A 25,845-nucleotide genomic window follows, 5' to 3' on the forward strand; every position below is an offset into this window, starting at 1 on the left:
ATGGAGTCCTTAATTCATTCATTCATTCATTCATTTTCCGTAACCACTTATCCTGGTACAGGCAGGTGTGCTAGAAACAGACGACCATTCATGCTCATATTCACACCTACAGGCACTTCAGAATCATCAGTTAACCTATGGTGCATGTTTTTGGATTGCGGGAAGAAGCCAGAGAACTCAAAGAAAATCCACACAGACACGGGGAGAACATGTTTGCAGGAATAAGTACTAAATTAGTACTAAAACCTAGAAATGAGTCAGCATTTTACAAGTTCCACCTCCCTCATATCAAACTCAAGGTTTTTTTGAATGGGTTTTTGGTTGGATGGCTGAAATAAGATCTGTGGTTAACACAAGCTTAAGAGACTTTCACGTTTTGTTCTACCACCTTGAAGCTTCCATAAGTCTTAAAAAAAAGGTGGTTGTTAACAAGTGGCAAAAAATGAGGCTAGAGAGCATCATCATCATGCCAAGCCAAGCTGAACACGGCTTTACAGTCTTGTCACGTCATGTCATGTGACCACAGTGTAGTTCATTCATAGCCTAACATTAGCTTTTTACTCCTGTCGATTTTATTTAGGTTTCAGTGATCATGAAAGTGTTGTTCATTTGTGGAGATTATCTTGCTGATCAAAACGTGCAAGTATCAAACATTTGTTTGCCACAGAGCTTATTTTCGGAAAAATCCAAACTCCAATGGAAAAATCCCAAAGGCTCTTTGACAAGGGAACCAGTGCAAAGATAAAAGTCATCCTTGGGGAACTCTATTGCCCTGAAGATACAGTTTGTTGCCCCCTAGTGGATTGTAACCTACAACTGAATGTCAGAAAAATGGTCTCGTTTGTATTTTAAGTAAGATTAAATGATTATTTAGAGGTAGAATTATTTTCTTTGTTTATCCCAAAGACAGGAGGTATTATGGTTTTGTTTGTTTGTTTGTTTTAATTTAACCATCTCATTGTAACTATTCGTATAGAGCATTAAACCTGCTGTATTTTTGAGCAGGAAAATGCCAAGTTATCAGCTTTCATAGCTAAACATTTGTCTATTTATTCTTTACCCTGCATCTGACATGTCAACAACAGCTGCTACTAAAATTAAGGATCCATGACCCACACCCTTACACAACTGATTACTGATCTTGCAACACAAAAAATATGATTACTAATAAGTTTATTATATGTGTAACTACAATTCTCAAGGAAAGGGAAGAGAGGAAACAAAGAGAGGAGATGGATAATGTGTGTTGTCTGCCCATACCCAGCCTCCCACATTAACTGTATGTGCGCACACACACACACACACAATGCCTTGCATGCATCACACACTCAGCCTGTCAGTCAAACCCTGAACCCTTTTCACATTTCCGCCTGGCGGAAACTGACAAAAAAAGGAACAAGCCTCTCTTGACAAAAGTTGTCACAAGCAGCGCAGACACAGCTACACAGACCACAACCTGCCCAGCCCAAGAGAGGAGAAATTGCTGCACATTTTCACACAAAAAAAACTGGGAACTTCTTCTTCAGAGATCTGACAGAGACACAGGAGTGCCCCCAGTTTCTTTCTTTTCAAACCCTGGACAGAGGAGACTGACGGTATTGTCTTTCAAAGTGTGTGTGTGTGATGAGTGCGTGAGAGAAAGGGAGAAAGCATGAGGGTAGCGAGAGCGTCAAGGCAGCAAGTGTACGTGTGAAGCTTCTAAATATGCACATGTGGGGTCATTATTAGGTCACATCGATTGACAGGATATAATGTAGGAAGTGAATTTGTCTCAGATCAGAATTTACATTCAGGAATGTGCAGATATAGAAAGTTAAGGCCTCCAAAAGAGGAAATTAGGGGTGCAGGCATGTCTAGTCAGTGTTATACCGTTGTATGCAATGTAAGTGTTTTTAAAATACAGAAAAATGAGCCAAAGACACACACTTAAATCCTTAAATTAATATATTTAAGATGGGGTTACAGTTTCATACACAGGCAGTGTGTGTCTCTGTATTGACATTGGATGAACATCTCACCTTGGGCGGGCGGGTCAGAAAGCGGAAGTGTGTCTCCCTGGTGATAGTTCATGTCAGAAACAGGAAGTGCTCATCAAACTGGACATGTTGCCAGAATCGACTCATCCATCCAGTGTGTGTGTGAGTGTCAGTGTTGCTCAGTATCATGTGATACTGACCCATTAGTTAAAGTCTTTTTCCTCACAAGTGATTGGCTAAAGTTTGACTGACAGGTCATCTATCCTCTCTTTGTCTCATCTGGTGTCCTGAATGTGAAGCAGGACTTTTAATATCAAATCTGTCGAGTTCTGTCACACTTTTTGAATGTTTATTTATAACTTACTTATCTCCAATTTTCACTGCAGTTTTATACTATACTACTCCATCAAATTATGGAGGCCTGTTAGTCATTTTTAAAGTTAACATTAATGTGTTGTTTTAGAGAGTTTAAAATTGTTTTCTTCAGGCATTTTAACAATTTATTCATGATTCAAAGTGCATAATTTCTCACTTGTGACATATATGGCTCCCTAAAATAATAATCGCTAACACATTCAATTATTCAGTTATCATGATACATCTGAGCATTTTTCATGCCAGACCTGAATAAATGGTGGTGGAGCTTTAATAAATGTGGTGCAAAGACAAATGACAGAGTAACTTAACTGATTAATTGCAAGTCTTGTTTGTCTTTTGCTTGTCCTTGGCTGCTTTGTCTGAGCTGTCACACCGGCTATTTGCACCAAACAAAAACAAAAAAAGACATTCGTCACATAAACAGATCATTTAAAGAGCATTTGTTGAGCAGCTTTTCATTACAAGTTGTTATTCATTCGACAGTGTTACTAAATCTATCATTTCTTTGACTCTCTCCTGTGTTTGACTCCCCGGCTTTCTTCTCCTGTCTGTCTACTTCACTCTGTCAGACCTCTTTCCCCCAGTATGGCGGCCTGGGATCTGTCAGTCACAGTGGAGGACCTGGGGTCTGATGCGCCACCTGTCACCGTCAGCGTGGCCTCTGACCTCCACGTCGGAGGGGTCATCCTGAAGCTGGTGGAAAAGACACGTGGGTCACTCTCTGTCTGTCTATCGCAGTCTCTCTATCAGTCACAGCACACAGACTAAAAACAGTCACATAATTTGCATGGACACGCAAGAATTCACATATAGTGTAAAGGTAACAGTTTCACAGTAACGCACGTGACAATACTTTTCACAGATACATTTAAAAATGCTTACTTACATATCTTTTATTTCAAATTGCTAGTAGGCCTGTTTTTTTGTTGGTCAAATTATTTCATTGTATGGTAATTCAGAGGCCACTTTCCAGTTCCAGAAAATCTCCAGAGTTCGATGTATAACCCTGTCGTCTCTGATCATCGTCCATTAAATGGAGGAGAAACAGAAAGATTGGCCCTGACGTGATTAGAACACGCAGCAACAGAGTTTCTTTCAAACTGCTCGATGGAGCAGAGGTTCTGCAATGTTTCTCTATAGAGTGTTCCAGGAAGAAGTCCATGTCACAACCCCACCCTCTCTAACCATCCACTATGAAACCGAACTAGAGAAACAGAAACACTGACCCTGACGTGATTTGAACACGCAACCTTCTGATCTGGAGTCAGACGCGCTACCGTTGCGCCACAGAGTCTGTTGTAAGGTGGTCTTTATCAGCACACCAAACACTGGTGGTGTTAAATTGACTAAAGCAAATATAACAGTTGGGTTAGAGTTAAATATACGATCATTTCAGTGTCAGTGACCCTGACGCGGCTTGAACATATTTCTGATTTGAAATCAAATGTGTTAAGGTCGTGCCAGTGAGTCTGAAAACCGTCTTAACCGTTTGGAAGCTACTTTCATGTCCCTTAGGTAAAAACAGTCTGTTGTTTTAAACAGTCATTATTTCTGTATGTTTAACTGCTAGTCCAATCATTTCATTGTTCCATTATTCAGAGGCCATTTTCCTGTTCTCGTGGTGAGAAAACCTCAAGACTCTGATGAGAGTAACCACCCTATCCAGAGTCTGATATACAGCAATATCCACTCTGATCATTGTCCATTAAAGAAGAAGGAGAGACAGAAATAGTGACCCTGACATGATTTGAACACGCAGCCTTCTGATCGGGAGTCAGACGTGCTACCGTTGCGCCACAGAGTCTATTTTAAGCTGCTCTTTATCAGCTAACACACCAAACACTGGTGGTGTTACACTGACTAAAGCAAATAATGTTTTCTGGAGGTGCTTTCCAACAACTCCACATCCACACAGATTCTGTATTTAACAAGTGTAGAACAGTGGCGAGCAAGGGGTGGGGGTGGCCTCGATGCCCGAAATCTTTTAGGTTATTAAAACACCTTCAACTTTGTGTCACTTACCGTCAGTTTCTCTGATTGGACTTGAAATGCAGTGGAGCAAATATGCTATTGTTTCTCTATAGAGTGCCCCAGGAATGTGCCTTAAGTCACAACCCTTTCTAACCATCCACTCTGAAACAGAGCTAGAGAGACAGAAATATTGACCCTGACGTGATTTGAACATGCAACCTTCTGATCTGGAGTCAGACGCGCTACCGTTGCGCCACAGAGTCTGTTTTCAAGCTGCCCTTTATCAGCTAAGACACCAAACACTGATGGAAATAAATTTAAAAAAGCAAATATTCTGGAGGTGCTTTCCAACAACTCAACATCCACACAGATTCTGTATTTAATAAGAGGAGAACAGTGGCAAAGCAGTGGTGGGGTGGCCTCGATGCCCCAGATCTTTTAGGTTATTAAAACACCTTCAACTTTGTGTCATTTACTCTCAGTTTCTCTGACTAGACAATCAATGGAGCAAATGATCTGTTATGTCTCTATATCATTCCCCAGGAATGTACCCGAGTCACAACCGTATCCTTTCTGACCATCCATTATGAAACAGAGGTAGTGAAACAGAAACATTGACCCTGACGTGATTTGAACACGCAGCCTTCTGATCTGGAGTCAAACGCGCTACCGTTGCGCCACAGAGTCTGTTTTAAGCTGCTGTTTATCAGCTAACACACCAAACACTGACAGAGATAAACTGAAAAAAGCAAATATTCTGGAGGTGCTTTCCAACAACTCAACATCCACACAGATTCTGTATTTAATAAGTGTTGGACAGTGGCGGCCTCAATGCCCGAGATGTTTTAGGTTATTTAAACACCTTCAGCTTTGTGTCATTTCCCCTCAGTTTCTCTGACTAGACAATCAATGGAGCAAATGTTCTGTTATTTCTCTATGTCGCGCCCCAGGAATGTGTTTAAGTCACAACCCTATCCTTTCTGACCATCCACTATGAAACTGAGGTTGTGTAACAGAAATGTTGACCCTGATGTGATTTGAACATGCATCCTTCTGATCTGGAGTCAGACGCGCTACTGTTGCGCCAAAGAATCTGCTTTAAGCTGCTGTTTATCAGCTAACACAGCAAGCATTGGTGGTGTTAAACTGACTAAATTAAATAATATATCCTGGAGGTGATTTCCAACAACTCCACATCCACATAGATTCTGTGTGTAATAAGTGTAAAACAGTGGCAGAGCAGATGTGGGGGTGGCCTCAATGCCCCACATCTTTTAGGTTATTAAAACACCTTCCACTTTGTGTCATTTCCCCTCAGTTTCTCTGACCTGACAATCAATGGAGCAGGAGAATTTTTTTTTTGCTGCTATGTAGACCGTTTCAAATTGGACAACATAAACATTCTAAATGGGTCCCTTTGTATTTCCTGTTTGAATGTATCTTAATGCAGAAGCTCACAGGAAGTAAACAGGGACCAAAGTTGTTGCCCTAGCAACAGAATAGCAATGAAACGGTCCATAGAGTGCCACAGGACCGAGTCCTAAGACGCAACCCCATTCTCTTTAACCATCCAGTTTGAAACAGAGGTAGAGAAACAGAAATATTGACCCTGACATGATTTGAACACGCAGCCTTCTGATCTGGAGTCAGACGTGTTACCGTTGCACCACAGAGTCTGTTTTAAGCTGTCCTTTATCAGCTAACACACCAAACACTGACAGAGATAAACTGTTATCAGCTAACACACCAAACACTGACAGAGATAAACTGAATAAAGCAAATATTCTGGAGGTGCTTTCCAACAACTCAACATCCACACAGATTCTGTATTTAATAAGTGTTGGACAGTGGCGGGGTGGCCTCAACGCCCTATATCTTTTAGGTTATTTAAACACCTTCAACTTTGTTTCATTTCCCCTCAGTTTCTCTGACTAAACAATCAATGGAGCAAATGTTCTGTTATTTCTCTATATCGTGCCCCAGGAATGTGCCTAAGTCACAAGCCTATCCTTTCTGACCATCCACTATGAAACTGAGGTAGTGTAACAGAAATGTTGACCCTGACGTGATTTGAACACGCAGCCTTCTGATCTGGAGTCAGACGCGCTACCGTTGCGCCACAGAGTCTGCTTTAAGCTGTTTATCAGCTAAGAGACCAAGCATTGGTGGTGTTAAACTGACTAAAGTAAATAATATATCCTGGAGGTGATTTCCAGCAGATGTGGGGGTGGCCTAAATGCCCCACATCTTTTAGGTTATTAAAACACCTTCCACTTTGTGTCATTTCCCCTCAGTTTCTCTGACCTGACAATCAATGTCGCAAAAGTTCTTTATTGCTGCTATATAGAGTGCAACAGGACAGAGTCCTAAGATGCAACCCTATCCTCTTTAACCATCCAGTTTGAAACAGAGCTAGAGAAAGAAATATTGACCCTGACGTGATTTGAACATGCAACCTTCTGATCTGGAGTCAGACGCGCTACCTTTGCGCCACAGAGTCTGATTCTTCCCTGCCAACAATTCAACATATAACCCTTCATGTATTTCCTCATGTATTTGGGTTAGAGTTAAATATACGATCATTTCAGTGTCAGTGACCCTGACGCGGCTTGTACATATTGCTTTCTGATTTGAAATCAAATGTGTTAAGGTCGTGCCAGTGAGTCTGAAAACCGTCTTAGTTTGGAAGCTACTTTCATGTCCCTTAGGTAAAAACAGTCTGTTGTTTTAAACAGTCATTATTTCTGTATGTTTAACTGCTAGTCCAATCATTTCATTGTTCCATTATTCAGAGGCCATTTTCCTGTTCTCGTGGTGAGAAAACCTCAAGACTCTGATGAGAGTAACCACCCTATCCAGAGTCTGATATACAGCATTATCCACTCTGATCATTGTCCATTAAGGGAGAAGGGGAAACCGAAATATTGACCCTGATGTGATGTGAACACACAGCCTTCCGATCGGGAGTCAGACGTGCTACCGTTGAGTCTTTTTTAAGCTGCTCTTTATCAGCTAACACACCAAATACTGGTGGTGTTAAACTGACTAAAGTAAATAATATATCCTGGAGGTTCTTTCCAACAACTCCACATCCACACAGATTCTGTATTGAAGGGTTGAATAGTGGCAGAGCAGGGTTTGGGGTTGGTCTCAACACCCCAGATCTTTTAGGTTTTTAAAATACCTTCAACTTTGTGTCATTTCCCCTCAGTTTCTCTGACTAGACTGGAAAATCAATGGAGCAAAAGTTTGATTGTTTCTCTATAGAGTGCCCCAGGAATGAGTCCTAAAACATGCAAATCAGTTGGCATTTTTATATGTCTGCTTCCCACTTCCTGAAGTCGATCATTTTACATGTCTGCTTCCCACTTCTTGAAGTCGATCGTCAGAAAACAAGGCAATACTGTTATTTACTGACCATCAACAGCTAGTTTCATGTTTGCCCTGCTTCCGGTTTTAGTAACAGTTAGCACCATCAATCCTCCGCCAAACCTCTGGTGGGATAGTGAACACAAGAAAATCACTATTAGAGGTAACTCTGACGTGATTTGAACACGCAAGCTTCAGATCTGGAGTCAGACGCTCTACTGCTGCGCCACAGAGTCTGACTACCAGAGTTCAAACATACATTTTGGATGGGAAAGACTATAAATTATTATATATTCATATCCAGTTCAGAAGCCACTTTCGAGTTTTCAAGGTTAAAGGTGAACTTTGACAGAAAATGACTATTACTAAGAAGAAAACTTCCGACATCAAACCTTGAAAACTGATGTTAATAACTGTTAATTGTGTTTCAGTTTGCAGTAACATCTGTTTGTGTCTGTCCTCTGCAGAAATACAGCGTGATTGGTCGGACTATGCACTGTGGTGGGAGCAGAAGCAGCGGTGGCTGCTGCGAACAGCCTGGACTCTGGAGAAATTTGGCATCCATGCTGACGCCCGGCTGCACTTCATGCCTCAACACAAGCCCCTAAAGCTGGGCCTGCCCAACGGCGTCACCCTGAGGCTCCGAGCCTGCTTCTCCAGCCCCGTCTTCCAGACAGTGATGGGCATCTGCAGAATGCTCAGTGAGTCTCAGCCTTTTTTATTTATTTATCCCTGCCCTCTTTTATTATTTCAGAAGCCTGTTTGTTTATTTATTTCATTCCATCCTTCCTTCCTGCTTCTGTTTGTGTTAACCATTTTTCTTCATTTCTTTTCCTTCCCTTTTCTTTACTTGTTTCCTCTAGTCTTTCCTCCCATCTGTCTTTTTTTCCAGCTAAGCTGATAACCAGCTTAGAGTGAGTTTTGAGCACTTTTTTTTCACTGATCTGGAGTCAGATGCTCTGCCATTGTGCCACAGAGTCTCAGTGATGCTGCCAACAAATCAACTGATCAGCTAACAAACCAAACACTAGCAGAAGAGGATGAATTGATAAAGAATGCATCTTTTTTTTCTTTTTGTCAGTTAAATAAATTAACTGTACGGTGAATCAAAGGTCACATCTTATAACCGTTGGGTTAGAGTTAATATATGAACATTACAGAGTCAGTTTGAGGCACTTGGAACATGTCACCTTCTGATCTAGAGTCAAATGCGTTACTATCACGCCACAGAGTCTGAAAAATTTTGTGGTTCGGAAGCTTCAGAGTCATTATTTCTGTCTGTTTAATTGCTAGTCCAATCATTTAATTGTCCCATTATTCAGAGGCCATTTTCCAGTTCTTGGGATAAGAAAACATCCAAACCAAAAATTCACAACTACATCCAGAATCTGATGTACAGGCCTGTCCTCTCTGATCATCCTCCATTAAATGGAGAGACAGAAATATTGACCCTGACATGATTTGAACACGCAGCCTTCTGATCCGGAGTCACACGCGCTACCGTTGCGCCAGAGTCTGTTTAAACTGGCGTCTTTCAGCTAACACAGCAAACACTGGTGGTGTTACATTGACTAAAGCAAATATTCTGGAGGTGCTTTCCAACAACTCCACATCCACATTCTGTGTGTAAGAAGTGTAAAAAAGTGGCAGAGCAGAGGTGGGGGTGGCCTCAATGCCCCAAATCTTTTAGGTTATTAAAATACTTTCAACTTTGTGTCACTTACCCTCAGTTTCTCTGACTAGACAATCAATGGAGCAGGAGTTCTTTGTTGTTGCTATATAGAGTGCCACAGGACAGAGTCCTAAGACGCAACCCTATCCTTTCTAACAATCCAGTATGAAACAGAGCTAGAGAAACAGAAAGATTGACCCTGACGTGATTTGAACACACAGCCTTCTGATCTGGAGTCAGACGCGCTACCATTGCGCCACAGAGTCTGGTGTAAGCAGCTGTTCATCAGCTAACACACCAAATACTGACAGGGTTAAACTGAAAAAAGCAAATATTCTGGAGGTGCTTTCCAACAACTCCACATCCACACAGATTCTGTATTTAATAAGTATTGGACAGTGGCAGGGCATGGCCTCAATGCCCTAAATCTTTTAGGTTATTTAAACACCTTCAACTTCGTGTCACTTACCCTCAGTTTCTCTGATTGGACAATCAATGGAGCAGAAATTCTGCATTGTTCTCTATATAGCGCCACAGGCATGAGTCCTAAGCAACATCCATATTCTCTCTAACCATGCACTCTGAAACAGTGCTAGAGAGACAGAAATAGTGACCCTGACGTGATTTGAACACACAACCTTCTGATCTGGAGTCAGACGCGCTACCGTTGCGCCACAGAGTCTGTTTTTAAGCTGCCCTTTATCAGCTAACACAGCAAACACTGACAGAGTTAAACTGAAAAAAGCAAATATTCTGGAGGTGCTTTCCAACAACTCAACATCCACACAGATTCTGTTTTTAATAAGAGGAGAACAGTGGCAGAGCAGTGGTGGGGTGGCCTCGATGCCCGAGTTCTTTTAGGTTATTAAAACACCTTCAACTTTGTGTCACTTACTCTCAGTTTCTCTGACTAGACAATCAATGGAGCAAATGATCTGTTATGTCTCTATATCATGCCCCAGGAATGTGCATAAGTCACAACCGTATCCTTTCTGACCATCCACTATGAAACAGAAACACTGATCCTGACGTGATTTGAACACGCAACCTTCTGATGTGGAGTCAGACGCGCTACCGTTACGCCACAGAGTCTGTTAAAAACTGCTCTTTATCAGCTAACACGGTGTTACATTGACTAAAGCAAATATTCTGGAGGTGCTTTCCAACAACTCCACATCCACATAGATTCTGTATTAAATGAGTGTAAAACAGTGGCAGAGCTGGGATTGGGGTGGCCTCAATGCCCCAAATCTTTTAGGTTTAATACCTTCAACTTTGTATCATTTCCCCTCAGTTTCTCTGACTAGACAATCAATGGAGCAGGAGTTCTTTGTTGTTGCTATATAGAGTGCCACAGGACAGAGTCCTAAGACGCAACCCTATCCTCTCTAACAATCCAGTATGAAACAGAAAGATTGACCCTGACGTGATTTGAACACGCAGCCTTCTGATCTGGAGTCAGACGCGCTACCGTTGCGCCACAGAGTCTGGTGTAAGCAGCTGTTCATCAGCTAACACACCAAACACTGACGGGGTTAAACTGAAAAAAGCAAATATTCTGGAGGTGCTTTCCAACAACTCAACATCCACACAGATTCTGTATTTAATAAGTATTGGACAGTGGCAGGGCATGGCCTCAATGCCCTATATCTTTCAGGTTATTTAAACACCTTCAACTTTGTGTCACTTACCCTCAGTTTCTCTGATTGGACAATCAATGGAGCAGAAATTCTGCATTGTTTCTCTATATAGCGCCACAGGCATGAGTCCTAAGCAACATCCATATATTCTCTCTAACCATGCACTCTGAAACAGTGCTAGAGAGACAGAAATATTGACCCTGACGTGATTTGAACACGCAGCCTTCTGATCTGGAGTCAGACGCGCTACCGTTGCGCCACAGAGTCTGTTTTCAAGCTGCCCTTTATCAGCTAACACAGCAAACACTGACAGAGTTAAACTGAAAAAAGCAAATATTCTGGAGGTGCTTTCCAACAACTCAACATCCACACAGATTCTGTTTTTAATAAGAGGAGAACAGTGGCAGAGCAGTGGTGGGGTGGCCTCGATGCCCGAGTTCTTTTAGGTTATTAAAACACCTTCAACTTTGTGTCACTTACTCTCAGTTTCTCTGACTAGACAATCAATGGAGCAAATGATCTGTTATGTCTCTATATCGTGCCCCAGGAATGTGCACAAGTCACAACCGTATCCTTTCTGACCATCCACTATGATACAGAAATACTGACCCTGACGTGATTTGAACACGCAGCCTTCTGATCTGGAGTCAGACACGTTACCGTTGCGCCACAGAGTCTGGAGTAAGCAGCTGTTTGTGCAGCTGGTGGTGTTAAATTCACTAAAGCAAATATTCTGCTTTCTAACAACTCCACATCCACATCGATTCTGTATTTAGGTGTAGAACAGTGGCAGAGCAGGGGGCCTTGATGCCTTTTAGGCTATTAAAACGCCTTCAACTTTGTGTCATTTCCCCTCAGTTTCTCTGACTAGACTCTCTATAGAGTACCCCAGGAATGCATCTTTAGTCACAACCCTATCTTCTCTAACATCCACTATGAAGAGAGACAGAAACAGTGACCCTGACGTGATTTGAACACGCAACCTTCTGATCTGGAGTCGGAGCTACCGTTGCGCCACAGAGTCTGTTTTTTCTTTGCCAACAATTCAACATATCACCCTTCATGTATTTCCTCATCCAAACTTCAGCCTTGGCAAACGTCTACTCATCCAGAGTTAAAAATACTAAAAGGAAATTACAGTCACATTCAGCCTGAGGTGATTTGAGCATGTAACCATCTGATCTGGAGGCAGACACGCTATCGTTGCATCACAGAGTCAAAAATATATTACATGTCAGCTGATCAGCTGTCAAAACAAACACTATTGCGAGAGGGTGAGTTGATAAAGAATATAGCTACTTTTCTGTTTGTTAATTAAATTACCACTCAATAAATTAACTGTACAGTGACTCAAAGGTATTAAAACAGTGTGGTTACACCTCTCATGTTCTATCAGTCCATGAAGTTTATTCAACTTATGTTTTCTGCATAGCTTCTCCACCAACTTCGACCTGAGCAGGGGTTTTACTCCTCCATCATTACTCATCCAGAGTTAAGCACTAATATGATCTGTAGTCAGACGTTCTACCATTGCACCACTGCGTCTGATGCACAGTTGTAAGAGGTTCACCATTCAATTCATATAAATGACACATTTGCCCTACAACACTTTTTAATGTATGCTGTACTGTTGTCAGTTGTTGTGTCTCAGCATGTACAGTTGGTCAGCGTGCCGTTCTCATATAGATCAGGCTTTGCCAACTCCACATATTCATTTCTGTCAGTATCATAGCTGAGACATGTTGAGTCTGTTTAATAAAGCTAAATTCTTTTGCATCCATTTCCTCTCTGTTATCTACACAGATATTCGTCACCCCGAGGAGCTCTCGCTCCTTCGGCCCGTCGAGGAGAAAAAGAAGAAGAAAGATAAAAATGCGGCTGAGGAGATCTACGACCTGACCGAGGTGCCGCTCTCCTCGGGTACACTCATCACACTTCATTCACACTGCAGGCTTTGACATGCACATGTTTTATAGCTTGTGGCACATAGTAAAAATATTGAAGACATAGAGCAGATGCAGAAGACTTAAAAATCCTTTTAAAACCTGCCAAGATGACATACTTTATTTGCTGCAAACATTTTCACCAGTTTATTTCTCAGAAATAAAATTGGCTTCAAATTAATGCAATCCGTCCTTTACTACTGACCATCAATACAGGAAATGCTTTAATGTCCTTGCTGTTATACATGTTTTTTCTAGAGTCAGTTTTGCCTCTGAGAAATTATTTGGGATAAGGTCTGAGACCAGTACTCCTTAGAGGACTTATCACACACACAGTATTTCATCTGGCTGTTTTCTGAAGCAGCTGCTGTTCATTGTAAAGCAGAAAAATGAGGGTCCTTTTCCTGACATCCACAAAGTGAACCCCCTGGAAAATTTGAATGTAACCTTTCCAAACTTCCTTTACAGTATCTCGGCCCTGTCTGTATAACGGCATGCCGGCTCACTTTGCCGACTCACCTCAGATGGAGGCCATCTACAAGATGCTGTCAGTCACCCAGCCTCCGCCCGCCCCCGAGGTCATAGCTAAGCAGTACCGCCCAGCAAGCGTGGTGGACAAGGCCCACATCCACGGCAGGTACGCCTCACACTCATCAGTATGGTGAACCCTTTCTTTATGTCAGGACCAACAACAGTCTATAGATACACAACAACATCATCATCATGTTCTCCTGTGGTCTCCCACAGAGAAGCAACAAATTATACTTTTTGAGTAATTATAGTCTGAATCAGAGCTGTATTATCCAGCTCGCTCAGGTGCTAACTGGCTAATTAAGAGTTCTCAGGAAAATGAGAGCTTTTGTAGATCAATTATCCAGGTGGCATGTTGTGTCAGGGGTGAGGGCTGTTGTCTCATAATAAGGAGAAACCTGATTTGATTTTTATTGCAGGCTGAGTGTTGTTGGTTGACAAATATGCTCCATTTGTCACCATTTACCAAGGCACGGTCTTGAAAATTGATGTTTGGGTATTCAACACAAATTTGTGTTTTTACCAGACTATCTCACAGGTGTGTGGTGTTTGTTTCTCCTGTCTTTCTGTTCTTCTTTCCCACATTTCTGTCTTTCCATCCATCTTTTTTTCATGGTTTCCTTCCTTCTTTTCCTACTTTGTTGTGCCATGGAGTCAACAAACCAAGGGAGTGCATTGTGTCCTTCTTTTGCTTCCTTGAACATTTGTTTAATTTCTCTGTTGTATACTCCAACCTCAGTCAGCAGCCACTGCCTTCTTATATTTGATTTTCATGGGCAAAGAGAAGAATTGACCCAGACGTGATTTGAACACGCAACCTTCTGATCTGGAGTCAGACGCGCTACCGTTGCGCCACAGAGTCTGTATTAAGATGCCAACAAGTCAACAAGCCAAACACTAGTGCGAGGGGGTGAATTGATAAGAGAGTCAGATGCACTACCATTGTGCCACAGAGTCTGTCAACCTAATAGACAGTAAAAATAATGGACATAGCTACCATGATGTCACCCATTGGTTTGTGGACTCCCAGTTTGAAGCCTTGAGGTCAGATTTACACCACCTTGGTTTGCAGAAGCCAGAAGTGACCATATTTGGATGACAGGCTGACACTGTGGAGGATCTGACTAAGAAGGCGAGGACACTATCGGTGGACAGCCTGTTGCTGAAAGCATGACTAATGATTACTAATTTAAATTGATAGTCTTTTCTTCCATCAGTTTGATTGCTAGTTCAAAACCTCCACATTTGATGAGAGCTACAACAACTATCTTGATTGACTTCTGTCTATTAACAGAGTTAGTGAAACAGAATTATTGACCCTGACGTGATTTGAACACGCAGCCTTCTGATCTGGAGTCAGACTCGCTACCGTTCAGCAGTCACTTTTCAGTTCTTGAGGTGAGATCATCTCAAGAGTTTGATGTACAGTCCTGTCTTCCCTTCATCCATTAAGGAGAAGTCGCAGAAATATTGACCCTGACGTGATTTGAACACGCAGCCTTCTGATCTGGAGTCAGACGCGCTACCGTTGCGCCACAGAGTCTGTTTCAACTGGCATGTATCAGCTAACATACAAAACAGTGGCAGTGTTAAACTGACTAAAGCAAATAATATATTCTGAAGTTGCTTTCCAACAACTCCACATCCACACAGATTCTGTATTTAATAAGTGTAGAACAGTGGCAGAGCAGTGGTGGGGTGGAGTTTCTGTGACTAGACTGAAAAAGCAATGGAGAATACATATGTTGTCTTGTAACTCAGGGGTTATTTTCCAGGTCTTGGTGGGATGGGAAAACCTCCACATTTGAGGAGAGCTACAACAACTGTTCTGATTGGCCACTGTCTATTATCAGAGTTAGAGAAACAGAAATATTGACCCTGACGTGATTTGAACACGCAGCCTTCTGATCTGGAGTCAGACGCGCTACCGTTGCGCCACAGAGTCTGTTTCAAATGACATTTACCAGCTAACACACAAAACACTGGTGGTGTTAAATTCATTAAAGCAAATAATGTTTTCTGGAGGTGCTTTCCAACAACTCCACATCCACGTAGATTCTGTATTTAACAAGTGTAGAACAGTGGCAGAGTGGCCTCGATGCGCCAATTCTTTTAGGTTATTGAAATACCTTCAACTTTGTGTCACTTACCCTCAGTTTCTCTGATGCTATTGTTTCTCTATAGAGTGCCACAGGAATGTGCCAAAGTCACAATCCTCTCTAACCATCTACTCTGAAACAGAGGTGGAGAAATAGAAACATGACCCTGACGTGATTTGAACACGCAGCCTTCTGATCTGGAGTCAGACGCGCTACCATTGCGCCACAGAGTCTGTTTAAATCTGCATTTTATCAGCCAACACACCAAAACCAGGCAGTGTTAAACTGACTAAAGCAAATTATATATTCTGGAGGTGCTTTCCAACAACTCCACATCCACACAGATTCTATTTTTCTCTATATAGTGCCCCAGGAATGCAGCTTAAGTTACAACCCTATCCTCCCTAACAATCCACTATAAGACAGAGCTAGAGAGACAGAAAAATTGACCCTGACATGAATTGAACATGCTTTCGGATCTGGAGTCAGACATGCTATCATTGCGCCACAGAGTTCATCAGCTAACACAGCAAACACTGGAAGTGTTAAGTTGAGCAAATAATATACTCTGGAGGTGCTTTCCAAAAACTCCACATCCACACCCACAGATATTCTGTATTTAATAAGTGGCCGTTGAAGAAATGAGGCAAATGTTCTGTTATTAGTGCCCAAGTTACACCCATGTCCTGTGTAACAATGCAGTATGAAACAGAGTTAGAGAAACAGAAACATTGACCCTGACGTGATTTGAACACGCAACCTTCTGATCTGGAGTCAGACGCGCTACCGTTGCGCCACAGAGTCTGGTTCATGGTGCCAACAAGTCAACTTATCAGCCAACAACACCAAACACTAGCGTGAGGGGGTGAAGTGATTAAGAGTGTATCTCATTTTCTGTTTGTCAATTAAATGAATAAAGCTACTGTATTCAAAGGTGACTTCTTATAACAGGGGGGTTACACCTTTGTTATTATTGGTCCATGAGGTGTAGTGGACTTATGTATTGTCACCATAGTTCTTTATCTGATCTTCCACCTGAGCTGTGATTACATGTTCTGCTGCTGAGTGTGTCAAACTTAAATGCTAACATGCTGTGTTAGTCCATCACAGTATCTTTGACCCTGACGTGATTTGAACACGCAGCCTTCTGATCTGGAGTCAGACGCGCTACCATTGCGCCACAGGGTCTATATCCTGCTGTCGCCAATGAGTCAACTCATCAACCAACAAACCAATTGGGGAATTGAATTGATAAAGAGCCTTCTGATCTGGATTCAAATACGCTACTTTTGTCTTATAGAGTCTGTCAACCTAATAGACTGTAAGAATAATGGACATAGCTACTGTAACATCACCACTGGACTCCTGTTTTTCGGCATTTTGGTAATTGCGGCTTTTTTAGGAGCCAGTAGTGACCATATTTGGACAAGAGGCAGGCCCAATCCGGCTCACTTTAAGCCACTTTATAGTTCTTGAGGTGAGAAAACCTCTGGACTTTGATGAAAGACACAACCAAATTCTGACTGATGACTGTCTATTAACAGAGTCAGAGAAACAGAATTATTGACCCTGACGTGATTTGAACACGCAACCTTCTGATCTGGAGTCAGATGCGCTACCGTTGCGCCACAGAGTCTGTGTGGCTCATGTTGCAAGTCAGGTGTGTGATGGAAAATTATGGGTATCTGACAATTTATGGGCATCTGACCCTTCTTTCACCTATAGCATGTCCTGCAGCCAAGAACCAAGACGCCAGTGCAAGGGGGTTAGTTGGTAAAGAATATAAGTTCAAACCTGTTATATCTTGTACACATGTTCACTGACAAAGATAACAGAACAACTGTCCTATAAATGTCCTGTGTCATTTCAGCTGCAGTGAACACGCTAAAATTTTTATCAGGATAATTTGCTTTCTCCAATCTTCCAGTCTCTTCCTTTTCTTTCTCTCACTGTCCGTTTCTCAAGTTCAAATTTGCTTTAAGTTATACTATGCAGGAATTCTCAGCCACTGTTTATAAACAGCATTGCCAACAAGAAGTGAAAGCCAAACCCAGCTTTGTCCATTTTGCATTTCATCTGGCTATATTTTGGGGTTTTGGCACTGTGTCTGTATTTTCATAACTTCCTCTTGGAAGTGTGCCTCTTACGATCTGGCACCTGGTCGCTACTTTTTAATAAATTCCCGGCCTCCCCTGTGCACCGTGACCAAACACAGGAATGTCCTGAACACAGCAAAAGAAGAAGAAAATAAGAAAAAACAGGCAGAGGGCAGAATCTCTGCAGAGAAATACATCGCCACACACTTCTAGTGGGTCATAAGTGATGATTGATATACCTTGTGATAGTCATTAACAGAGATGAGTCAAATGGAAATGATGTCTGCATACATACATGTATGTTAGAGGTAGAATTTACACATAAATATCTATGTATCACTGTTGGCTGTTTGGTTTTTCATTTGTGATACTTACAACATGTATTATTCAGATTTAATCTCTTAGTGATTTATTCATTCATGCTGGAACGTTCAGACAGTTACACAATGGTGCTCAGACATTGTGGTAGTTTCTCTGCTTGTGAGAGTTTGTGTTGGCCAGTCCTCAAAGTGATGGGGTGGGTTGGTAGGAGGTGGAAACATGGAGCTCTTAAGTGCACATTATGGTACATGTAAACACATAAAAAAATACTTCTTCTCTTCTCCTCTCAGGTGGTTGGATTCCTCCCGTTGTCTCATGCAGCAGGGCATCCAAGAAAATGACAAACTCTGGCTCCGCTTCAAATACTTTGCCTTCTATGACATAGAACCCAAGGTGTGTGTGTGTACATGTTTTTATAGATACAGTATGTGTGCTTGGTATTGCATCCCTCTCTTGACTTTTTTTCCTCTGGCCGTGCAGTACGATGTCGTGCGTCTGACTCAGCTGTATGAGCAGGCACGCTGGGCCATCCTGCTGGAGGACATTGACTGCACCGAGGAGGAGATGATGCTGTTTGGAGCTCTACAGGTAGAAAACACTGCTGCTGACGGGAAAATGTGTCTGTCAACAAAGATGGAAACTCAAAAAAACCTAAATGTTGAAAATACAGTATAGGGGGTGCCCAGTAACTCAGTGGGTAGAGCAAGCACCCCATGCATAAAGGCAGCATCCTTGCCGAAGCTCATAGCCCCCTGCTGCATGTTGTCCCCCATCTCTACCTCCTTCACACCTCAGTCTGTCCTGTCATTAAAGGCAAAAAGCCCCAAAAAATAATCTTAAAAGAAAATACAAAAACTGTATTACAGAAAATCCCTTTTAAAACTGGGAAAGTTATAGATTTTTTTTCCAATATGAGATGAGTTAAACACAACAAGACAGCACAGAAACACGCAAAATTCATTCTGTCATCATACTGGTTAATAGCACTATATGCTACTGAAGTGCAAAGCATTCATGATTTATGTAACTCTCTGTTGTTAAAATGTTGTTACTTTTGGTGAGCTCACAATTTGAGTTGTTTCCTCCTGTAACAATCAGTACACATTCAAAGTTTGTCACTCTCCTCTCTTAATTCAAACTCTTGAAGTACCACATCAGTAAGGTGTCTCAGTCAGAGCCCCAGATGCTGACTGCCAGTGCAGCCATGGACGACCTGGAGTCCGCCCTGCAGTCCCTGGAGGTCAAGATGGAGGGAGAGGGCAGCTCCGCCTCAGAGATGCTGGTCAGACATATTGGATGTTCTTGTCCGTCACTGAGCCGCTGTCAGGATAAGGGTGGAATTGTCTCACCATAATCCTGTCAGAAAAGGCAGACTGAAAGGAGCAGTGTGTAGGATTTAATGGCATCTAGTGGCCTTTACTTTAACATAAAAACGTGAAAGGCCCCATCTAGAGCCAGTGTTTGGTGTTGTCCATTCTGAGCTACTGCAGTACCATGGTGGTGCGACATGGTGGACTCCGTGGAAGAGGATCCACACCATATGTAGACATGAAGGGCTCATTTTAAGCTAATGATTCTTAGTTTCAGGTGATTATATCTAAAGAAACATAATTCTGGATATTATTTTCCATAGATCACACAAAATCCTACGCACTGCACCTTTAACGACCTAATTTTCATCTTTTGAGATCTCATTATTTGAGAGTCAGAGATTTGTGATAATTCAAATTTTGATGTGATGATTTTGACAGACTCTAACTGTTTTAGATTGTAACTGTAACGTGTCAAAACATACAGAAAGAACTGAAGATAATCCACAAAACAATACATTTAATAAGAACGAAAAAGCTGACTATTCTTTCATCCACTAAAAAACATCTCCGTCTTTCATCCAGGAAAACATGACAGCCCCAGAACTCAACGACTATCTGAAGATATTCAGGTAAGATTTATTTCTCAAACACCCAGCAGCATCTGCATGTTTTCCTCTCCTCTCTCAGATGTGATGCAGTTAAATTGAAGCAAAGCACCAGTTTCCTTAAAAACAAGAACATATTTATAATGTTTTCATTTTGTAGCCAGTGTGAGGAGATAACATGAGCCATGTGATTGTATGTTTCAGGCCAAAGAGGCTGACTCTGAAGGGATATAAGCAGTACTGGTTCAAGTTCCAGGATACCTCCATCTCTTATTTCAAGAGCAAAGAGGAGAGCATTGGAGAGCCCATTCAACAGATTAACCTCAAAGGTATTTTCCTGCTTTGTCACCAATAATGAATCATCAGTTATCAATATGTATGTAGGTATGAATAAGTGGTTTATGAAGCAGCAGTCATACTTCAGCGACCTGTTAATTAGTTTCTGTGTAACATCCCTGCTTAGAGGCAGTGTTGGGACGTATAGTTTTGAAAAGTAATAGGTTACAGATTACTAGTTACCCTGTTAAACATGTAATAAGCAATACAAATATTTTAATTACTTTATCAAAGTAATATAAATCATTACATTTTGATTACTTTTTTAACAAATGTTCTGAACTGGGCAATACAGCTGAAAAATGTCCAGAAAAAGAAAACAGTCCTGCACAGAAAAAAATATTTAAAGCAACAGAATGAATGTTGTATTCAACGTATAACCTTTAACTGAAAGGAATACCCCTTTATAATCACCAACATTTTGATTCGTAACTGTTATTTAATTACATGTTTTTTTCCCTTCAATAACTGTAACTGGTTACAATTACATTCATTTTGTAACTTAATTACATGTAACTAGTTACTCTCCATCTCTGCTTAGGAGTAACCACCTATTCCAGCAGTGGAATGTAGCTGAGTACATTTACTCAGATACTGTATTTAAGTGCACATCTGAGGTACTTTCATTTTACTTGGGTATTTTAATTTCATGCCACTTTCTCCTTCTGCTTCAGTACACTTCAGAGGGAAATATTTTACTTTTTACACCACTACCATTATTTAATAACTTAAGTTACTTTACAAATTAAGATTTCTGCACATAAACTGTTGAAAATATTAAGTGCAGCTAAAATGATTAGTCTATTGATTAGAAAATGAATTGACAACTATTTTGATAATCCCTAAACTTATCCCATGTGCCAAGCATGTGGAACTAATGTGGCTGACACAAAAAAAGCGAAACCCCAAAACATGAAAACGTGAATGGCCCTATCCAGAGCCATTGTTTGGTTTGCCCACTCTGGGCTACTGTAGAAACAACAAGGTGGACTCTGTGGAAAAAGACCTGCTCCATATGTAGATACAAATGGCTCATTTTAGGGTAACAAAAAACACAAGGGTTGTTAGTTTCAGGTGATTACACACTAATGAAAACATAGTTATGAATATTTCTGCCCAGATATCCTCCTAAATCCCACACACTGGACCTTTAAGTACCATTTTCATTGCAGGGCTTTTACTTGTAACAGAGTGTTCTCACAGTGTGGTGTTAGTACTTTCACTAAAGCAAAGGATATGAATACTTCCTCCACCACAGCATACTGTAAAGTATAATGTCACATTTAAAAGGAAACATCAACACACACAAACAGAGCTTTCCATATATGGTAAGAAAATGAGAGTGCTGCTCTCAAGAGTGTTTTCCTCCTTCGTCTGTGGAAAGTTAATGGGGTCACGGGTAATCCAAGATCAGTAGGCTACTGTAAACCACTTAAGGGCTCCTCAAAAAAAAACACAAGATTCTGGGCTCAAAGACGAAATGAAGCATTAATAAAAAGGAATATAAAACTAATGCAGATGACAACATGAGTACAGGAAATTAACTGTGTGACTCAGCAGGCTCAGGCGTGGACAGCAAACTCAATATGTCATGGAAGTGTGACTCAGTGGTCTCACTTCACTTCTATGTCTGAAGCATAAATGTCAAACTTCATTATTGCTTGGCTTTGATGTTGATCCTGTACACAGGATGTGAGGTGGCTCCGGACGTTAACGTGACTGCACAGAAGTTCCTAATCAGACTCCTGATACCGGCGCCTGAGGGCATGAACGAGGTCTATCTGCGCTGTGAAAACGTGAGGCCACACGCACACACTCTCCCATCTGTGTGTGTGACATCCTGTCGTTTCCACCACCTCTTTAACCACAACCTCATGAGTCTCTTACTCTTTGTCTGCTCTACATGGTTGTTATCATCATCATCAACCATTGTTTCTTCAGGGAAATTGACTGAAAATTGATTGAATAGAGTCTGCCAGTAAAAAAAACAGTAATAAATGTCTCTCGCCCTGCAGGAGCAGCAGTACGCTCAGTGGATGGCTGCGTGTCGACTGGCCTCCAAAGGCAAGAGTCTGGCCGACAGCAGTTTCCAGAGTGAGATCCAGAGCATCCGCTCCTTTCTGGCTATGCAAAAGACCAGCTCCGGTTCCCATGGCAACGCACCTGCCAACGATGAAAGCATCAATACTCACAGTCTGGTGTCACCACGCTACCACAAGAAGTACAAAGCCAAACAGGTACAGGAGAGGTGGAACTTGTACACAGACATAAAGAAAGATTAAGTATAGTAGATGTAATGGTCTCATATTAGAGTACAGAACTGCTGCATCTCTCATTTATTGATCCTATATACAGTGCCAAAAAATTAACAACGAGCCAAATCACCGACTGAAGTGACCTTAATCATCTGGACAGCAGTCCAGTGATTTTGCACACTGGAGCTAGCCACACAGTCCTGCAGCAGAAACTCCTGCCCACTTTGTGCTCAGGGCAGCAAAAATATAATTACATCTGACCTTTTACCCTCTCCCTGCTCCCCCAGCTGACCCCTCGGATCCTGGACGCATACCAGAATGTGGCTCAGCTCTCACTGACAGACGCAGTGATGCGCTTCCTGCAGATCTGGCAAGCCCTGCCCGACTTTGGGCTCTCATACGTCGTTGTCAGGTAAAGTTGAGTTTAATTGAACCCTCTTTGGAAACTCTTGAATGCCAGTTAGCATCAATTTAGGACAGTTTTGTCCCACCAGAGAGATTACTGTTACAGTCGTGAGTCTTTTGAGAGCAGAGCAGCACACATCAGCAGTGGCGTTTTAGGAAAATATTCAATTCAAGACTATAAAACTGCATTTAAAGGGACAGTTCACCCCCAAATTAAAAATATATGTTTTCCTTTTACCTTTAGTGTTATTTATTTATCAATCTAGACTGTTTTAGTGTGAGTTGCAGAGGGTTGCAGATAGCCAACTAAAAACTAAAATCCTCGCAAATTCCATAGGCTCATCACACGGCCCAAGTTAGTATCTCTTAGACATAATTCTGCAGATGTATTGTTGATATCGTTCTGTTTGGGAAAACATTCTGAAACAAGCTTGCTGTATATCTTTTATCTTTATTTAACTTAATCTTTTTTCCTTAGTGTGACTTGTGCTCTTATGGCTGAGTCAACCAACTCTCTCCCAATATATTTCAGCTAACCGCTGACCCTGTGTTAACCTACATATGACTAAAAAAGTAAAACGGAAACTGAAACAGGAACGGGAACAGGTAGTCCCTGCTCCCAGAGTGACAGTCATGTAAATATGATTGTTGATAAAGGTACACAGAAGTGGTATGTGACTGTGATCCAGCAAGCTTTTAAGTCAGTGAATACTCAAAAAGGTTTGGGTGGATTGAAGACTCACTTTTGTCTCTGCAAGATTTTGAAAGAAAGGAAGTTGAAGTTGTTTTTGCCCAACAGGTTTAAGGGCAGCAGGAAAGACGAGGTACTGGGCATTGCTCCCAACCGACTGATCCGCATCGACCTGGCCGTGGGTGATGTGGTGAAGACCTGGCGCTACAACAACATGAAGCAGTGGAACGTCAACTGGGACATACGACAGGTGACAATAACCCTCCTTCTGTCTGACAGAGCGGCGTGCAACATCTCAGTCTTTTGTTGTCAGGAGTGTGTGGTAGCTAAGGTTTCCTATGAGTGTTACTACTGCTGATGGGATATATAAAATATCTTATAAAATCTATTTGTGATAACCAGACCCACACAGAATCTGTGCCCGCAGAATTCCTGACACCTCCACAGATTCTCTGTAGATTTAAAAAAAAAAAAGACAGTCATACATCTCAAATGAATATTGTCTATTTGCCTGGGTCCAGCCCTTTAAATCTGCACACTCAACTGAGTTCGAGTTGACTGATTAATCTGGTATCTTGACATGAAACAGTGGTTCCTCGGTTAAAATAAAGCCACAGGGGGATTTGATTAGCCAATCAGTGACAGAAGCAGGACTATTGCTGTTGTCAAGCTATTTTCAGGCCGTGCCAGAACCAGTAAGAAGTAATAACAAAAGGCAAGCACTATAGACAGGAAAAAGGCTGCTATCGAGGCTGTTCTTGACATCAACTCAACATCGCCTCCACTCTTAAAAGCCCAGCAAAACAGGTATGCTGGCATGATGTCAGTGTGAACTTGGTCTCTTGTAATTGGTTAGGGTTTGGGAAATCAGTTGATGAGTTGATGCAATGACAGACTGAAGACGGAAACGGAGTGTAACCAGTTGACACTTCTCAACAATATGAGCAAAACTGTCTATCATGTTTTAAGCAAAAAGTGTTCCGCAGATTTTCAGTCAAGATCATCGCTGAATACTAAAAGAAAAATACACAGATTCTGTCTGGATCTAGTGAAACTTTAACAGAAGGTCAAAACAGGAGAATTTGAGGTGAAACAAATCAAGCATGACCTGCTGCTTTACACAAAATACTCCTCAAACCAAGCTGCCGATGTCAGAGAGTGATTTCATTTACACTACCCATAAAATAAAGAGTGATAAAGGAACCACTTCTATAACATCAATGTTGTATTTCGTTGTTGTCTACAATTTAATTTTTTCCAACCCCAAAATACAGCTTTCATCTCACATCTGTTCCTTCTCTTCTTTTACTCTGTGTGTGTCTGACTCCTCCAGGTGGCCATAGAGTTTGAAGGCAACATCAACATCGCTTTTGGCTGCGTGACTGCCGACTGCAAAATCGTTCACGAGTTCATCGGAGGCTACATTTTCATGTCAACACGCAGTCGTGCGCAGACCGACACTCTCAACGAGGAGCTTTTCCACAGGCTGACCGGCGGACACGATGCTCTTTAAGACTAAAGGACACAAAAACAAAAACTGTCTCAACAGTGGAAAACCACCGTGGAGTAGGATTTCATGTTCCTTTAACAAAAACATTAGTACTGTACAACAATTAGTCAAAATAAGATATTATGTTCATGTCAGTCCATTTAAGTTTTTATATAGCCTTCATTATAGACACACACACAGACACACACACACACACACACACACACACACGGTCACAAGTTACATCAGTTGATGGCCAACACATTCAGACAGTTCAGGACTCTGGTGGTCCCCATGCTGACTTCCCCTTTACTTCAGGAGATGGACAGCTGCTGAGTCAAACTGCTGGACATCTGCTCCAGGATCAGCAGGATTGACAACCAAACTCGTGGAAATGTTAAATCAACGGTTGCATCAGCCAGCAGCAACTTTTCTGTTTCGCCTCAAATATCCAGACTTCCTGTCCCTCGGGACAGAAAGCCTCGCTTTGTCCAGAGCTGCGGCCGTATTGCCAGCAGCCACATTATCACAGCCAAGAATCAAAAGCAATGAGTGAAAAAAAACACATGCCAGTATGAAATGTTTTCTCAATAAACTTATGGATAACAAACATTTATTAAAATAAATACAGCAGTTCACTTTTAATTCCCTGTCGTCTTCACTCCTTATGGTTGTGACATATGGTGGTAATCTCTATTGTTTCTCACACAGGAAGCTTCGAGCCATTTATCTCCCCTCACATGCTGCGTGTGTGT

The 25,845-nt window shown here is 41.7% G+C and overlaps 1 protein-coding gene and 20 non-coding genes across 21 annotated transcripts; 1 reads left to right on the forward strand and 20 right to left on the reverse strand.

Annotated features, from left to right (window-relative positions):
* The first annotated feature begins 1,417 nt into the window (after nucleotides 1-1,417).
* Nucleotides 1,418-25,735, forward strand: fermt3b (FERM domain containing kindlin 3b). The gene is made up of 15 exons (XM_050043209.1): nucleotides 1,418-1,595; nucleotides 2,924-3,063; nucleotides 8,162-8,395; nucleotides 12,810-12,926; nucleotides 13,418-13,586; nucleotides 18,287-18,389; nucleotides 18,477-18,584; nucleotides 19,144-19,278; nucleotides 19,892-19,938; nucleotides 20,119-20,243; nucleotides 21,940-22,046; nucleotides 22,266-22,487; nucleotides 22,793-22,917; nucleotides 23,710-23,851; nucleotides 24,935-25,735. Exons 2-15 carry the CDS (start codon nucleotides 2,940-2,942, stop codon nucleotides 25,112-25,114), a joined length of 1,938 nt encoding a protein of 645 aa, XP_049899166.1. The 5' UTR covers nucleotides 1,418-1,595; nucleotides 2,924-2,939; the 3' UTR covers nucleotides 25,115-25,735.
* trnaw-cca (transfer RNA tryptophan (anticodon CCA)) lies at nucleotides 3,577-3,648 on the reverse strand. Its single transcript has one exon. It is a non-coding gene; the product is annotated as a tRNA-Trp (tRNA).
* Nucleotides 4,087-4,158, reverse strand: trnag-ccc (transfer RNA glycine (anticodon CCC)). Its single transcript has one exon. It is a non-coding gene; the product is annotated as a tRNA-Gly (tRNA).
* On the reverse strand, nucleotides 4,517-4,588 carry trnaw-cca (transfer RNA tryptophan (anticodon CCA)). The gene has a single exon. It is a non-coding gene; the product is annotated as a tRNA-Trp (tRNA).
* On the reverse strand, nucleotides 4,941-5,012 carry trnaw-cca (transfer RNA tryptophan (anticodon CCA)). Its single transcript has one exon. It is a non-coding gene; the product is annotated as a tRNA-Trp (tRNA).
* Nucleotides 5,930-6,001, reverse strand: trnaw-cca (transfer RNA tryptophan (anticodon CCA)). The gene has a single exon. It is a non-coding gene; the product is annotated as a tRNA-Trp (tRNA).
* trnaw-cca (transfer RNA tryptophan (anticodon CCA)) lies at nucleotides 6,381-6,452 on the reverse strand. The gene has a single exon. It is a non-coding gene; the product is annotated as a tRNA-Trp (tRNA).
* Nucleotides 6,754-6,825, reverse strand: trnaw-cca (transfer RNA tryptophan (anticodon CCA)). Its single transcript has one exon. It is a non-coding gene; the product is annotated as a tRNA-Trp (tRNA).
* On the reverse strand, nucleotides 9,561-9,632 carry trnaw-cca (transfer RNA tryptophan (anticodon CCA)). The gene has a single exon. It is a non-coding gene; the product is annotated as a tRNA-Trp (tRNA).
* Nucleotides 9,977-10,048, reverse strand: trnaw-cca (transfer RNA tryptophan (anticodon CCA)). Its single transcript has one exon. It is a non-coding gene; the product is annotated as a tRNA-Trp (tRNA).
* Nucleotides 10,387-10,458, reverse strand: trnaw-cca (transfer RNA tryptophan (anticodon CCA)). The gene has a single exon. It is a non-coding gene; the product is annotated as a tRNA-Trp (tRNA).
* trnaw-cca (transfer RNA tryptophan (anticodon CCA)) lies at nucleotides 10,783-10,854 on the reverse strand. The gene has a single exon. It is a non-coding gene; the product is annotated as a tRNA-Trp (tRNA).
* trnaw-cca (transfer RNA tryptophan (anticodon CCA)) lies at nucleotides 11,202-11,273 on the reverse strand. Its single transcript has one exon. It is a non-coding gene; the product is annotated as a tRNA-Trp (tRNA).
* Nucleotides 11,612-11,683, reverse strand: trnaw-cca (transfer RNA tryptophan (anticodon CCA)). The gene has a single exon. It is a non-coding gene; the product is annotated as a tRNA-Trp (tRNA).
* Nucleotides 14,271-14,342, reverse strand: trnaw-cca (transfer RNA tryptophan (anticodon CCA)). Its single transcript has one exon. It is a non-coding gene; the product is annotated as a tRNA-Trp (tRNA).
* On the reverse strand, nucleotides 14,952-15,023 carry trnaw-cca (transfer RNA tryptophan (anticodon CCA)). Its single transcript has one exon. It is a non-coding gene; the product is annotated as a tRNA-Trp (tRNA).
* trnaw-cca (transfer RNA tryptophan (anticodon CCA)) lies at nucleotides 15,354-15,425 on the reverse strand. Its single transcript has one exon. It is a non-coding gene; the product is annotated as a tRNA-Trp (tRNA).
* Nucleotides 15,741-15,812, reverse strand: trnaw-cca (transfer RNA tryptophan (anticodon CCA)). The gene has a single exon. It is a non-coding gene; the product is annotated as a tRNA-Trp (tRNA).
* trnaw-cca (transfer RNA tryptophan (anticodon CCA)) lies at nucleotides 16,312-16,383 on the reverse strand. Its single transcript has one exon. It is a non-coding gene; the product is annotated as a tRNA-Trp (tRNA).
* trnaw-cca (transfer RNA tryptophan (anticodon CCA)) lies at nucleotides 16,696-16,767 on the reverse strand. The gene has a single exon. It is a non-coding gene; the product is annotated as a tRNA-Trp (tRNA).
* trnaw-cca (transfer RNA tryptophan (anticodon CCA)) lies at nucleotides 17,144-17,215 on the reverse strand. Its single transcript has one exon. It is a non-coding gene; the product is annotated as a tRNA-Trp (tRNA).
* Nucleotides 25,736-25,845: the final 110 nt, after the last annotated feature.

Source organism: Epinephelus moara, chromosome 4 (assembly GCF_006386435.1).
Source record: "Epinephelus moara isolate mb chromosome 4, YSFRI_EMoa_1.0, whole genome shotgun sequence".
NCBI classification, from domain to species: Eukaryota; Metazoa; Chordata; class Actinopteri; order Perciformes; family Serranidae; genus Epinephelus; species Epinephelus moara.

Bases quoted from the DNA above. Each gene is read 5' to 3' on its own strand.
- fermt3b (XM_050043209.1), top strand. From the start codon at position 2,940: ATGGCGGCCTGGGATCTGTCAGTCACAGTGGAGGACCTGGGGTCTGAT. The intron at 13,587-18,286 runs GTACGCCTCACA...TTCTCCTCTCAG, and splicing joins AAGGCCCACATCCACGGCAG to GTGGTTGGATTCCTCCCGTT. The intron at 18,585-19,143 runs GTAGAAAACACT...AAACTCTTGAAG, and splicing joins TGCTGTTTGGAGCTCTACAG to TACCACATCAGTAAGGTGTC.